The sequence below is a fragment of the Rhyacophila brunnea genome, unplaced genomic scaffold (assembly GCF_057557595.1).
Source record: "Rhyacophila brunnea isolate RB1 unplaced genomic scaffold, BYU_Rbru_1.0 scaffold_19, whole genome shotgun sequence".
In the NCBI taxonomy this organism is placed as follows: Eukaryota; Metazoa; Arthropoda; class Insecta; order Trichoptera; family Rhyacophilidae; genus Rhyacophila; species Rhyacophila brunnea.
This window is the reverse complement of record NW_028232848.1, coordinates 14,411,403-14,423,834: the sequence shown is the minus strand read 5'-3', so window position 1 is coordinate 14,423,834 and position 12,432 is coordinate 14,411,403. Positions and strand designations below refer to the sequence as shown.

Genomic DNA, 12,432 nt, shown 5'->3' with positions numbered 1-12,432 from the left:
ATAGGAAAAATATATACGTATGTCATTAATACGCCCTTTATTTTTTCAATTCAGAATTCTAAATTAACTTCTAAATAATAACAAAATAAAAAGAACTTTTTATATACTTACAACGTTTTTAAATTTTCTGTTGAATCATATAAACTTGAGTTGACTAGCTTAAGCGATCAAAATCATATACTTGATAGAAATACTGAATAATGAAATGTCATTCCATATTGATTTCCATAGTAACGCACGTATATATTATTAATAATTTAGTTGCTAGTACCCCCTAGCAAACAATAATGGTATCAAAATAATTTTTCGTACAAAATAGAATTAACCAAAAATGAATTCAATTCTACTTAAAGATGGCTAAAAGTATTAAAAGAATGCATTGGCATTATGTTCTGATATATTCTAAAAGTTTCAAATGTCCAGCTAGTCGGGAAATTAGTTAAAAATTGATTGCAAGATTTGTACCGGACAAATAAGAATACGATCTAAGAAAAACGTTGTAAAATATAGACGTACCTACATAATAATATTATTTTTAATACTACAATAGACTGTGAGGCCCAGTAGCAGTAGTAAGTGTATTGAAACAATGGTGTAGTTGATAATAGAAATGAAACGGCCACAAACACGGAGACTTCCGAGAGAAAATCACATAAATATATTATGACCTCACCAGCAATCCCAGAGCCTCTGGATGAAAAGCCAGTGCATTACGTACTAGACTAAGAGGGCGTAAAATAAACATAAAATATGTTAAATTATAATTGATCTAAGTTTTTTGTTCATTTGAATCGTTTTTAGACACCCCGATTTTACTTTACACACAGATAGAAGACGGTGTCTAGTGTGGTTACCGTAATACAGTGTCAAAATAAAAAATATTGACATCTAAAATATTTACTAAAAATATTACATTGAATACTTATATAAACTGTGTAATTTATTTCTTTCAGTTGTCCAGCTACAGGGCGGCTCAACATCATCGATGGCCTCCATAGGCGGTCGGACCCCAGAGTCGGGCGACAATAACCCGGATTTTATTGGCCCCATACAAAACGTTACGGCCGCAGTGGGGAAAATGGCGACACTTAGTTGTACAGTCAGCGACCTGGGACCTTACAAGGTAAAAAAGCTTTCAGATCTTATTATCAATTCATCATTGAAATTACCGTCGTTTATTTGTGCCAAATTGTGTACCGTTTGTCCAGAATTTTATTATTTTATTTATTATATAGTTAAATCATTATATAGATTTGATGCTCATTTCTATTTTATTTATTACAAGCTGAAGTACCCGGCTTCACGCAGGGTCACTTTGTGGATACATTTATCTTAGATATTTAAAAAAAAAGTAATTATTTTTTAAATATTAAAATATCTGTATAATACAATATGGCAATATGAAAATAATTCTAATAGGAGTAAAGGAAGTAAATTAAAATCGAATCCAAAATATGCAAACGTTATTAAGAGTGTTAATATTTAGTAAAAAATTCAAAATTGGATGGAACAAACAAACAAACTTTGTATTTTACATAAAAATAGAAACCTTCGCAGGTGTGCGCACAGCAACTGACAAAAGTATCATCGCAATCGGATGAATGGTATAAGAACACATACGAATAGAAGAAAAAGAAGATGGTTTTTCTAATTCAGAAACCTTTGCGGGCGTGCGCACAACAGCTGATCAAAGTTTCATTGCAATCGGATGAATGGTATAGGAACGCATACGAATAGAAAAAGAAGAAGGTGGTTTTTCCAATTCAGAACCTTTGCGGGCGTGCACTACAACAACTCATCAAAGTTTCATTGCAATAGGATGAACGGTATAGGAACCATAAGAATAAAAGAAGATATAATGAAGAAAAAGAAGATGGTTTTTCTAATTCAGAAACCTTAGCGGGTGTGCACACAACAACCACCAAAGTTTCATCGCAATCGGATGAATGGTACAGGAATGCATACGGTACAAACAAACAAACATTAATTTTTATATAGATATATATATATTATATAGAAGAAGAGAGCACTAAACTATAATTAATATACAGTACACAATGGTAGAAGATTTTGTCTATAAATTCGTGTTTCTTTCTAAGCCCGGGATTGAAATCTGAGTCTGAAAAATTCACTTCTTGATTTTAGCAACGTATATTTGATCCAAAGCAACGATACAATACAATGGATTAGGTCACGGCCATCTTTAATGCAAGCCATATGAGTACCAAGTTTCACACCAAAACCGGAGTACTATCTTATGCCTCACATGTTTTCACACGTATCTACATTTTTTTTAATTTAACGTAGGTATTTTTACATTTTAAATAATCTGGCTTAAAGTGAAGCTTAAGGCTATTATAATTGAACCGTGATAATATCATTTTTACAATAGTCTCAACCTAAATTTAATAACACAAAAAACCAGGTTAATTTTTTTATTTTTAATTCAAATTATGCAAATTTTGGTTTTGATAGCTATAAAATAGGACTACGGAATTTTGGCGTAAGACGTTGTATAATATGTATTTTTATTTTTTATTTACTTATATTAACTAACAGAATCAATCACAGAGAATAAGAACAATGAGAATTGGAGGAGAGAGGTAGAAAATCAGAATAAATCAAATTAAATCAAATATTAAATACAGTTAAAAAAATATATTGTAGAGCTATTAAAAATGGTTAAAGAAAAACACATCGGTATTAATCAAAAGAAAAATTAAAAAAATACAGGAAAACATTAAAAAGTATAATAATTATATTATATATAAATCACAGGCAATATAAGAAAGAAAAAAAATAATATGGTATATTATAGGTAGCCGTCCGTGATTACATGAATAGCTAACTCCAAAATATTATATGTAGGTACTGTTTATTAAATAAAATTTCAGTTTATTATAATATACAATGTGTCTTCAATGGCAGCTCTCGTGATGTAGTGCGTAAGGCGCTGGCCTTCCACCCGAGAGTTTTGGGTTCAATACCGGTGAGGACACAATATTTATGTGTTTTTCTGAAAGTCTGGATGTGTGTGATTATTCAAAATGACTAACAACAACATTGTACGAAAAAGCAAGGACATGGTTATTAATAATTCTAAAAAAAATGTGTCTTCAATTAACATAAAAACCAAATGAGTTCCATTCACCATACAACCCATGCGTCGAGATAGTTGATTATTTTGTCTACATTGAAAAACAACAAGGGCAGCGAGATTAAAATAAGAATCATTATATGCTATTATGGTATCTATAGACATCCAAAATTCTCTCGATTATCATTAAATACAACAGCCCGTCTATATAAAACGTTAAGACCAGTGTAGTTTACACCCACGATGGCCGCGTGGCTTAAGCGCTGGTCTATAGTGTCGAGGATCCTAGGCTTGAATCCTGGGTCTGGCAAGTCGTCGCTATAGGATTTGTTTCCCGAATAGACCAAATGTCAATTTTACAGGAGACGAAAAACAAATTTCATAGTCGTATATTTTAATATCAGTAGATGTATCAATCATTCTTTCTACACTGTATGATTGCAACATTATCTAAGAATAGATTCCAAGAATAATATACTGGTATAAATCATTAAATGCACAGAAAATGCGTTTTATTTAAAAGTACTCACTGTGGATATTCGGGAAATTTTTAGCGCTCTCTCAGAATAATGGATATTCGGGACAAAACATGGACGTTCGGGATTTAAGACCGTAGCGTATTGCTGCACGGCCCACAGATTACTGAGTGGTCAAAAAGTACGCGCCTCAAATGTTATATTTATTTACACGATAATTGTTAATAATTACCTCTACTATTAAAATACTTAATGATCGTAATTACCCAAGTTCGTATGTAATAATAACATGCGGCAATCGCTTTTTCGGTTTTTTTTCGGATTAAGTAATAAAATAGTTTTTATGTAATTAACTATTTTTTTATTGAACGAATAATTCACAAGATTTAAGAATGTACCATTCTAATAATTGAACATACTTACCAATTTTTTTAAAATCACTTCTGAGAAAATATATTATACGGTATCTACTACTTCAATTACTAACTGACGTCACGGTCATTTCTTCAATATTTTATGATGGTACTTACTCGTACTTGCTAACAATTTTATATTAATACTTTTTCCAAAAAAAAAAAAAATATCTATATATTTCTATAATTGACAATTAAACATATTACAAACCACCAAATAAATATTATATATTTACTATTGTAAGGAATAACAACACAAAATAATAGCATGTATAATTTAATTACCATTGGCTGCTAATATTAGGTAGGTACCAATATCCTAAGTATATAATATCCACCAAATAAATAGTTACTAACATACATATTAAATTAAATTAACTATCAGCGCATTCAAAAATAATTAATAGCATCGCCTTTATTTTCATAGAAATACCTAAATTAAAAGTAAAATAAAGACAAACAATGTTTGATTAATAATAATTTGAAATAATAATTATTTTTTACGTCATAGTAGTTGCCGGGTCATACTGTAGAATTCATATAACCGTTGGGATTTTGTGTCATTTATCAAAACAAAATGCAGTTATTTAGGTTAAAATACTCACTTCCACAACTCAACTGTAAGTTCAGGGCGAACTGGTGATGTATCAGCTATGAATGATCTCTTCAAATTTGATAAATTTTGATAAATTCACTATTAAAACAATAGTAACGTTAAAAACAATATCAATAAGACGAAATTTGAAAGAAGTCTCCGGACGGCCGAAAAATATGAAAGTGGGCGTGATTGTTTTAGAGCTAGACAGCGTAAATGTGGGAGCGAGATGCACGGCGTGAGCGCGGTTTGATTGGCTAAAGTCATATTCGGGAAATAAACACTCAGCCAGAGATATATTTCGACCGAAATTAACTTGGATATTCAGGTACGAATAGTTGGACATTCGGGAGAGCACCACGGAGTAATTGTAACTTAACATGGCGTATTCGGGTTTTTTAAAAAAATATCTCTGTTCCTAGATAAAAATATATTGTTTTTATAAATGATTTCGGTAGAGTTCGATAAAATAAATTGAACTGCATTAAAATGTCGATTTCGACAAAAATGGATATTCGGGAAACAAATCCTATAGCGACGAAGTACAAATATTGTTTTTCAATTTATGTAAGAGTCAGAGTATGGATCTAATTCGTTGAACAAGTGGATGACATCCATTTCTCGTAAAAATAAAATCTGTTAATTTAAACCTCCAATCTGTGGAGGGCCCATATTATGATACTATTAGGATCGGACATGTTCGAAAGAAAAAAGATAGTGAACAGTATAGCTATCATCAATTCACACGTTAAATTACAGGTTTACGACCGCAAAATCTTTTAAAAAATCATTAATTCAAATTATATAGCATATTATTATTCTTAAGCACCCTTTTCTGAAACAATAAAATAAAAAAAAATTGAAAGCTCTGTAATCCGTAAAGTATGCACATGAAAGCAACACATACATAATAAAGGTAAAAGCTAATCTTAGTCTAACTAAATAATAAATCTAACATTACAATCAATGTTAAAAACAAAACTGCTGACTAGAAATCCTGATCATGCAAATTAGGGATTGAAATACCGATACCAATACATGTATTTTGGTATTTCCTATTGAATACCGGTATTAATATCAGTATACGTAAAAAATATGGGAAAAAACAGATGTATCTACCAATAAATTAAGATATAAATAATTACAAGTTAAAAAGAACTTTTTATATAGTACAACGTTTTTAAATTTTCTGTTGAATCATATAAACTTGACTTGACTAGCTTAAACGATCAAAAAAAATTGTACTTGATAGAAATAATACTGAAATGTCATTTTGACATTCATAATGGTTTTCATAGTAACGGACGTAGGTATATATTAATAATTTAGTTGCTAGGACCCCAGACCCTTAGCAACCAATGATAGTGGATTGGATTACGGATTTCTACCGAATTAACTTTTCATACAAAACAGAATTAACTGAAAATCAATTCAATTCTACTTAAAGATGGCTAAAAGTATTAAAAAAAATGCATTGGCATTGTGTTCTGATATATTATAAAAGTTTCAAATGTCTAACTAGTCGGGAAGTTAGTTAAAAATCGATTGCAAGATTTTTACCGGATAAACAACCACCGGACAAATAAGAATACGACCTAATAAAAACTTGTAAAATATATATAAACTTTGGATATTTTTTCGATAGAATAATATTTTTTATACGTTAAAGTTGGGTTTAGGCAGGGCTTAATGAATTTAAAAAAATAAATCAACAATATCTTATATTAATATTCTTAATAAAACGAATAAGTATGAATGAAAAAGTGTCCACAATTTTGTCGTATTGCTCAACATATACCAAGACTATAAAGGTTTGGTTTAGGCAGGGTTTAATTGATTTTTAAAAACTAACCTCTTAAAACAAATACGTATGACTGTAAAAGTTTAATGTGCACTATTTATGGCGGATCTTAACAGCCTACATTCACCCTTCTGCTACTGGTATTGTCTGATTTTTAAAACCGGTATTTCAGTATCAAAAATTGCTGGGATACCGGTTTTGCTAATGCCAACGACTGGCAGTTATTAACTTTAAAAAGAGAGCGGAAGACCGATCAAAATGGAGGAATCGTCTTAAAACAACCAATTTCTATCATAATTCATAATATACATTTTTTTAAATAGTATTTATTATTGAGTGCTACTAAAGTTCGTTTGGGAGTATTTTTTGTGCCTTTTCTAAATAAAATTTACTTCGTCTCAAGTGGATTCTATTGAAAAAAAGTCCACTACAAATTATGTAGGCCATGAGTTATTTTCCTTTTGGTATTTTTATTACCGTTACAAAATACGGATTTAGTTTATACTTTGTATTATATTATTCAACGGAATAAGCATTTTCTTGAGACAGCTTACCTACTTTAATACTAAGAACTAAGAAATATCAAAGAAACCTACTAAAGTCAGTACAGACGTGAAACCTTATCCGTTTATACTAAGACGTCTACAGTGTATTATTATTTATTTCTATTTAGAAAGAAACTACCCCGAAGTCGAAAATAGTATTAATAGTTTGAAGTATTTTGTAAGATTTCATACTAAATTGCGCAGGTTAAATAAAACTAACCTAAAATAATCTTAATACATCCTTCCAACTACTGATATAATAGAATAAATATGGCTTCCTTTTAATTTATGACTAATTAATCACGTAAATTAATAATATACATCATCATTATAACTTGAAGGTGATATTAATCAGTTAACTCTATTTTTTCGACATTTCCGATTAATTTCTTTCTTCTTACAACAATTTAGATAAATAATATAAAATCCAGTTCCATCTCAAATAAAAAATAAATAACTACAATCGGAATACAGTTGCAAAGTCTGTAACATCAATCAGCTAATATTAATGACGTCAACCCTTCATTTGCGATGAAAAAAAATTATAAATGTTCCGATGATGTCACCTTAGGTTACCGTAAGAGATTGACAAATTTATAGTAGGTAATAGAGAAATACATATTTTGGCAAAATACATATGAAGTCTATGCCTACTTAAAAGTATTTTCATTTGTATTTGTTTTTTTTAATCTTTAATATTATCAAAAAGACATTAAAATATAATTATAATCATGTGAGTACTAAGTATGTGAGCCTAAGTCCACTGACAGGCTAGCTAAGTGAGCCTAGTTTTAAGTGGGTACCTACGCTACATAAGTCTTGCATTCATATATCGTCTCTGTTCTGGCAGAATACACTAACTGGAGAATACTAGTTTTGAGTAATTTGACTTTGAAGTTGTTAAAATGTTTGAAATGGTCTATCATGTGAGTTTAAGTAATCGTAAAAAGGATGACTTTAAAATAAAGACTGTTTATTTATTAAAAAGGTTTCCAGACGGTAAAGTTTGAAATAAGGAACATTTTGGTATAACTAACTCAATATGTCATTTTTTCGAATTAGTGTCTTCTGCCAGAACAGTGACGATATCTTACTATCTACAATTCTACAGCATGCTTTATGATAGGATTTATCAATAATAGTTATACGTATTTACTATAATTCCACTTTTTGACACCATCTATCATAATTATTCAGTTCATTAACTATTAAATCGGAAAAAGTTATTAATTGAAATTTAATAGTACTTAGTTACAAAATCAGGTAACTGAACATTTTGTTCATGATTTTTTGTTGTTTTTACCTTGTTATTTATAACATTTTCTATCAACTCTTCTTACGTTAGTAAAATTGGATTAAAATCGTAATATACCTAGTTGTAAAGTCGATAAGATCCATCAACCGAAATTAATGCCGTATTGTAACATTTACTAATGTTAAATAAAGATATAAATAGAGATTAATAATAATTAGTTAAAAAATCAAATAAGTCAACTTTCTGGTAGTTCCTACCCTACCCATTTGTTATCTTTACCATTATTCAGTTCTTTATCAGTCAACTCTAGCTTCTTACTACACTAGTACAATTGTTATACTAAAATCGGAATATAATTTGTAAAGTCAGGAACATTTTTATCAACCTACATAATTTTATGTATAGCAATATTTTTTATGATTTAAATTGGTATTTTTCTAATTATCTATTACGATATTAAATTGTTATTTTATTTAATTATAATTTGCTAGGTATCACTTTTTTAAATTATTTAATAACACGACTTAAAAGTCACACCATTTATTCTTCATTATTCTAACATGAATAATTATGTTAAATATATAAATTTACGTAGAGAGGGAAACTGTCTGATGAGATCAACCGGATGAACAAAGAAAAGAAGAACACGGCAAAATACAGCCGCTGCGTGGGGTGTGCGTCGGATTGACGTTGCCAGATTTTTTCAGTTCCATTATTTCCCAATTTTCCACAATATTTGATAAAGCAAATATCCCATTTGCAAAAAATAATATAAAAGATACCTACTCTTTTTTTGTAAATATTTTGGAATAAAAGTTTTTCGAGATAACCGACTTTGAAACTGATACCCACAACAAAAAAAATATACATTAAAATAAAACAAATACACAGTAGTGACATAAGCCACATAATTTAAGAACGATTAAAACTGATACCCTTCCCCAACAGCTGGCTGTGGGCGTTGGAAATCGAGCAGCATTTATTATTAGCATTTACCAAAACGACCGTATACCTATATTTTTTTTCCAGTGGACTTGCCACCACTGATTACCTTAACGCACCTCGTTGCTTTCGCAGCGGGACCGCATATTTCCACCAGCATTCCTGATACCCATACAATATATTCAATACCTACCTACTTAGAAATCCTTCAGCTAAAACCGTCACAACAGTTACACCGACAAGTGGTTCTCAAAACCCGATAGACTACTTAAATAAACATTACAATATTTTCCATTTTAACTACTTCGTTTAAATTGTTTTTATAAAAATAAATTATCGGTCGGCTTAATGTGAAAAAATCCTGTTTTCCACAGCAGGGTAAATAATATCATTTATAAACATATTAGGTTTCCTCGTCTCTTTCAGAATAGTCCCTGTAAAGCCTCTAATAACAATATATCTAGGCCCCGAACGTAATTATATTAGGCGAATTTGAATTTTAAAATACGAATTCCGAACCCTAGTAGAACGTAATAAAGAACGATCTGTCATTTAAAATTAGCAATAAGTCATTGTAGACGACGTTCTTTTTTAAATGGATTCGAATTCGAGGAAAGAAACGAATGATAATTTGAATTTAGAACAATAATTATTATTCAAATAAACTGTCCACACAAAAAAAGCACCCCATTTAAAACATCAGTCACAAATAATATTTAGTTACAAATTAAATGGAATACAAGAGTCTGCAGATACAAGGTGATCATTAATACATGAATACTATAAAATTTAGGGCATATAGGTATTTTATAGAATTTTATTGTTGAAATACAATAATAATATTCGTTCACTTAATGGTACGAACATAAAAGCGCCTGTATACATCCATGGATTTACTTGCACCAATAGTATGTATTTTAAACTATCGCAATAGTAACTGTTTACACGCACAAGTGCTGACTGCCTCTTCAATCTCATACTTCAAGCATAAGCGAGACGCTATGCTGTCTTCGTATGGTACTATTTGACAGATTCAATAGATACATACAGGTTCTGACAAGTTCTTAGATAATCAGTAGACGTCAAAATATTCTGTATGGTGTAGTGCATATTTCTTCCGGCAGGTTTGCCACTATCGCTCTACTGCGCATATGCACCCACCATTAACCATGCATGCAATCTTTCAACTTGCACGATAATACGTGTTTACACGTGCATTTTCTAATCATGGTTGCGATAATACGTACTGTCAACAGTAAATCCATGCACGTGTAAACGGGATATTACTTGTTATTTTCATAGACGCTCAAATTAAATCTAATTTACTTTTAGCCCACCATGGAGTAGAGACAAGAACATTGAACATTGAATATTGAACAGAAAATACGTAAAAGTATATCGATTAATGCTGAAGAAACATATTATGAGGTGAATAGGTAGGTACTATATTCCACCTGAAAGGTCAATAAATATATCGTTAAAAACAGTATGATATACGGTGTGTTTATTTAACAATAATAAATTATTTCATTGTGAATTTTGTATAGACCTTATACTGTCGACAGTTGTAACGGGGCAAGCATTATTCAAACCCGTTTGACCTTTTCTTTTTATTATTCCATCTGTCATTTTTGACGTGAATATCTGTACGGGAGTTTTCGGATTATACATTTTAAAAACAGTGCCTTCATAAATTTTATAAATGTTTGTGCACACAATGAATACTACAATAATATTATTTTAAATCAATTTTAAGTATATTTAAGTATATCTTTTCAGCGATACGTTTGATATAAAGCATAGTTTTATAGCTTAGATATTATTACACAAAAAAAATCAGCCAACGGCAATAATTTTTGACCATCAGTTCAATTAAGGTAAATGGAGCTTTCAACCTGTGTCATTTTTTTCAAAAATACTTACTTACATTTTTATAAATACGTAGCTTAATCATTAAAAGAAATATATCTTTTATTGAAAGTTAAAGTGAAAGTTTTAATTAAAATAGAGATAAACTTACAATTTTATTATTTTTAACTTAAGAAAATCATAAAATGTGAATTCGTTAAGAGCTTGTCCAGATGACACGTGTCTCACCGCGATACAGCGCGAGTGCATGTAAACAGCTCAATGAGGTCACCTTTACCTGGACCGTGCGCGAGAAGTGACACGTGGCGATTATATGTGGACAGATCAATGAGGTCACATGCACCTGGAATGCGCGCGAGTTTTTATATGCGAGTCAAATCGCGCCATCTGAACAAGGCCTTTTTATTATTACATATGATTTTATGGTCATATTTATAATTAATAAGTTTTCTCTAATCTATAAAAAAAATTAGACTAATAGGTAATTGATAGCTGAATAATTTTTTTTATTTAGTTTGATAAACATCGATTTCTTTAAATAAAAAAAATAAAGATGTATAGACCCTGAAATTCTTTCTATGTATATCAAATCGAGCAATTTAGGGTCACTTATCAAGAAAGTGTTTTGGCGCCCAAATGTGTTCTATGCCAGTTTGGTTCTGCGAGCAATCTCATCATACGTACCACCGTCAATTGGCATTTCTTGTTCAAGATAGACGTTGTTGTTGACTCTCTTGATTTGTATTCCGTTGATGAGGAATACTTTTGGTTTCGTTAGTTGAGATAAAAACTTAAGAAGGGGAGGTGCTGAAAAAAAGTATTTGAAAAGTGGACGGTCAGCTAAAAAAGTTTGAGAAACCATGATCACTATTTTAATTTTTGTCTTATTCATTGCGATTCTGAAAAGTAACCATACTTTGATTTACTGACAGAAGATTCGTTAGGCAAGAAATACTTATTCGTGGTATATTTTAATTTAAATTTCACTTCATGTTTTCTTTACATGACAAAATAATTTAATAAAATTTTCTTGTACAATAATTTATTTCATAACAAATAAATTAACAATGTTTTTACCAAAGTTGTAATAAGATAGGGACAATGTTTTATTGTTTAATGTTTTCGTAAGATTTCCATAGTCTCTTTAACGGTATGCGATCCGAAGAAAATCTGTCAAATTAATTTTATTATTGTGGGTTTTCCAGCTACTAAATTATTTATTAAAATATTATCTAAAATAATAATGTCAAAAATATTTCGTCGTTGTAAATAATAAATCCATTGGCGTAGGTTGCTACTTATTTATACGTTTCTTTGAAATATAATAATCGCCTTTAAGTTCTTATGGCCAGATATTTTTTCTTTAGTGTGTAATAGGAGCTTAAGTAATGAGCTTAAACTTCTCAACTTAAATCGACTTTGTTTTCAAAAGCGGCAGA

The 12,432-nt window shown here is 30.2% G+C and overlaps 1 protein-coding gene across 1 annotated transcript in view; it reads left to right on the top strand.

The window, feature by feature from the left end:
• LOC147072771 (lachesin-like) overlaps positions 1-12,432 on the top strand; it is a 197,311-nt gene that overhangs the window by 16,038 nt on the left and 168,841 nt on the right. The window contains exon 2 of the mRNA XM_085945705.1: positions 954-1,123. Within this exon, the coding sequence (XP_085801831.1) occupies positions 954-1,123 (170 nt within the window). The remainder of the gene's footprint in view (positions 1-953; positions 1,124-12,432) is intronic.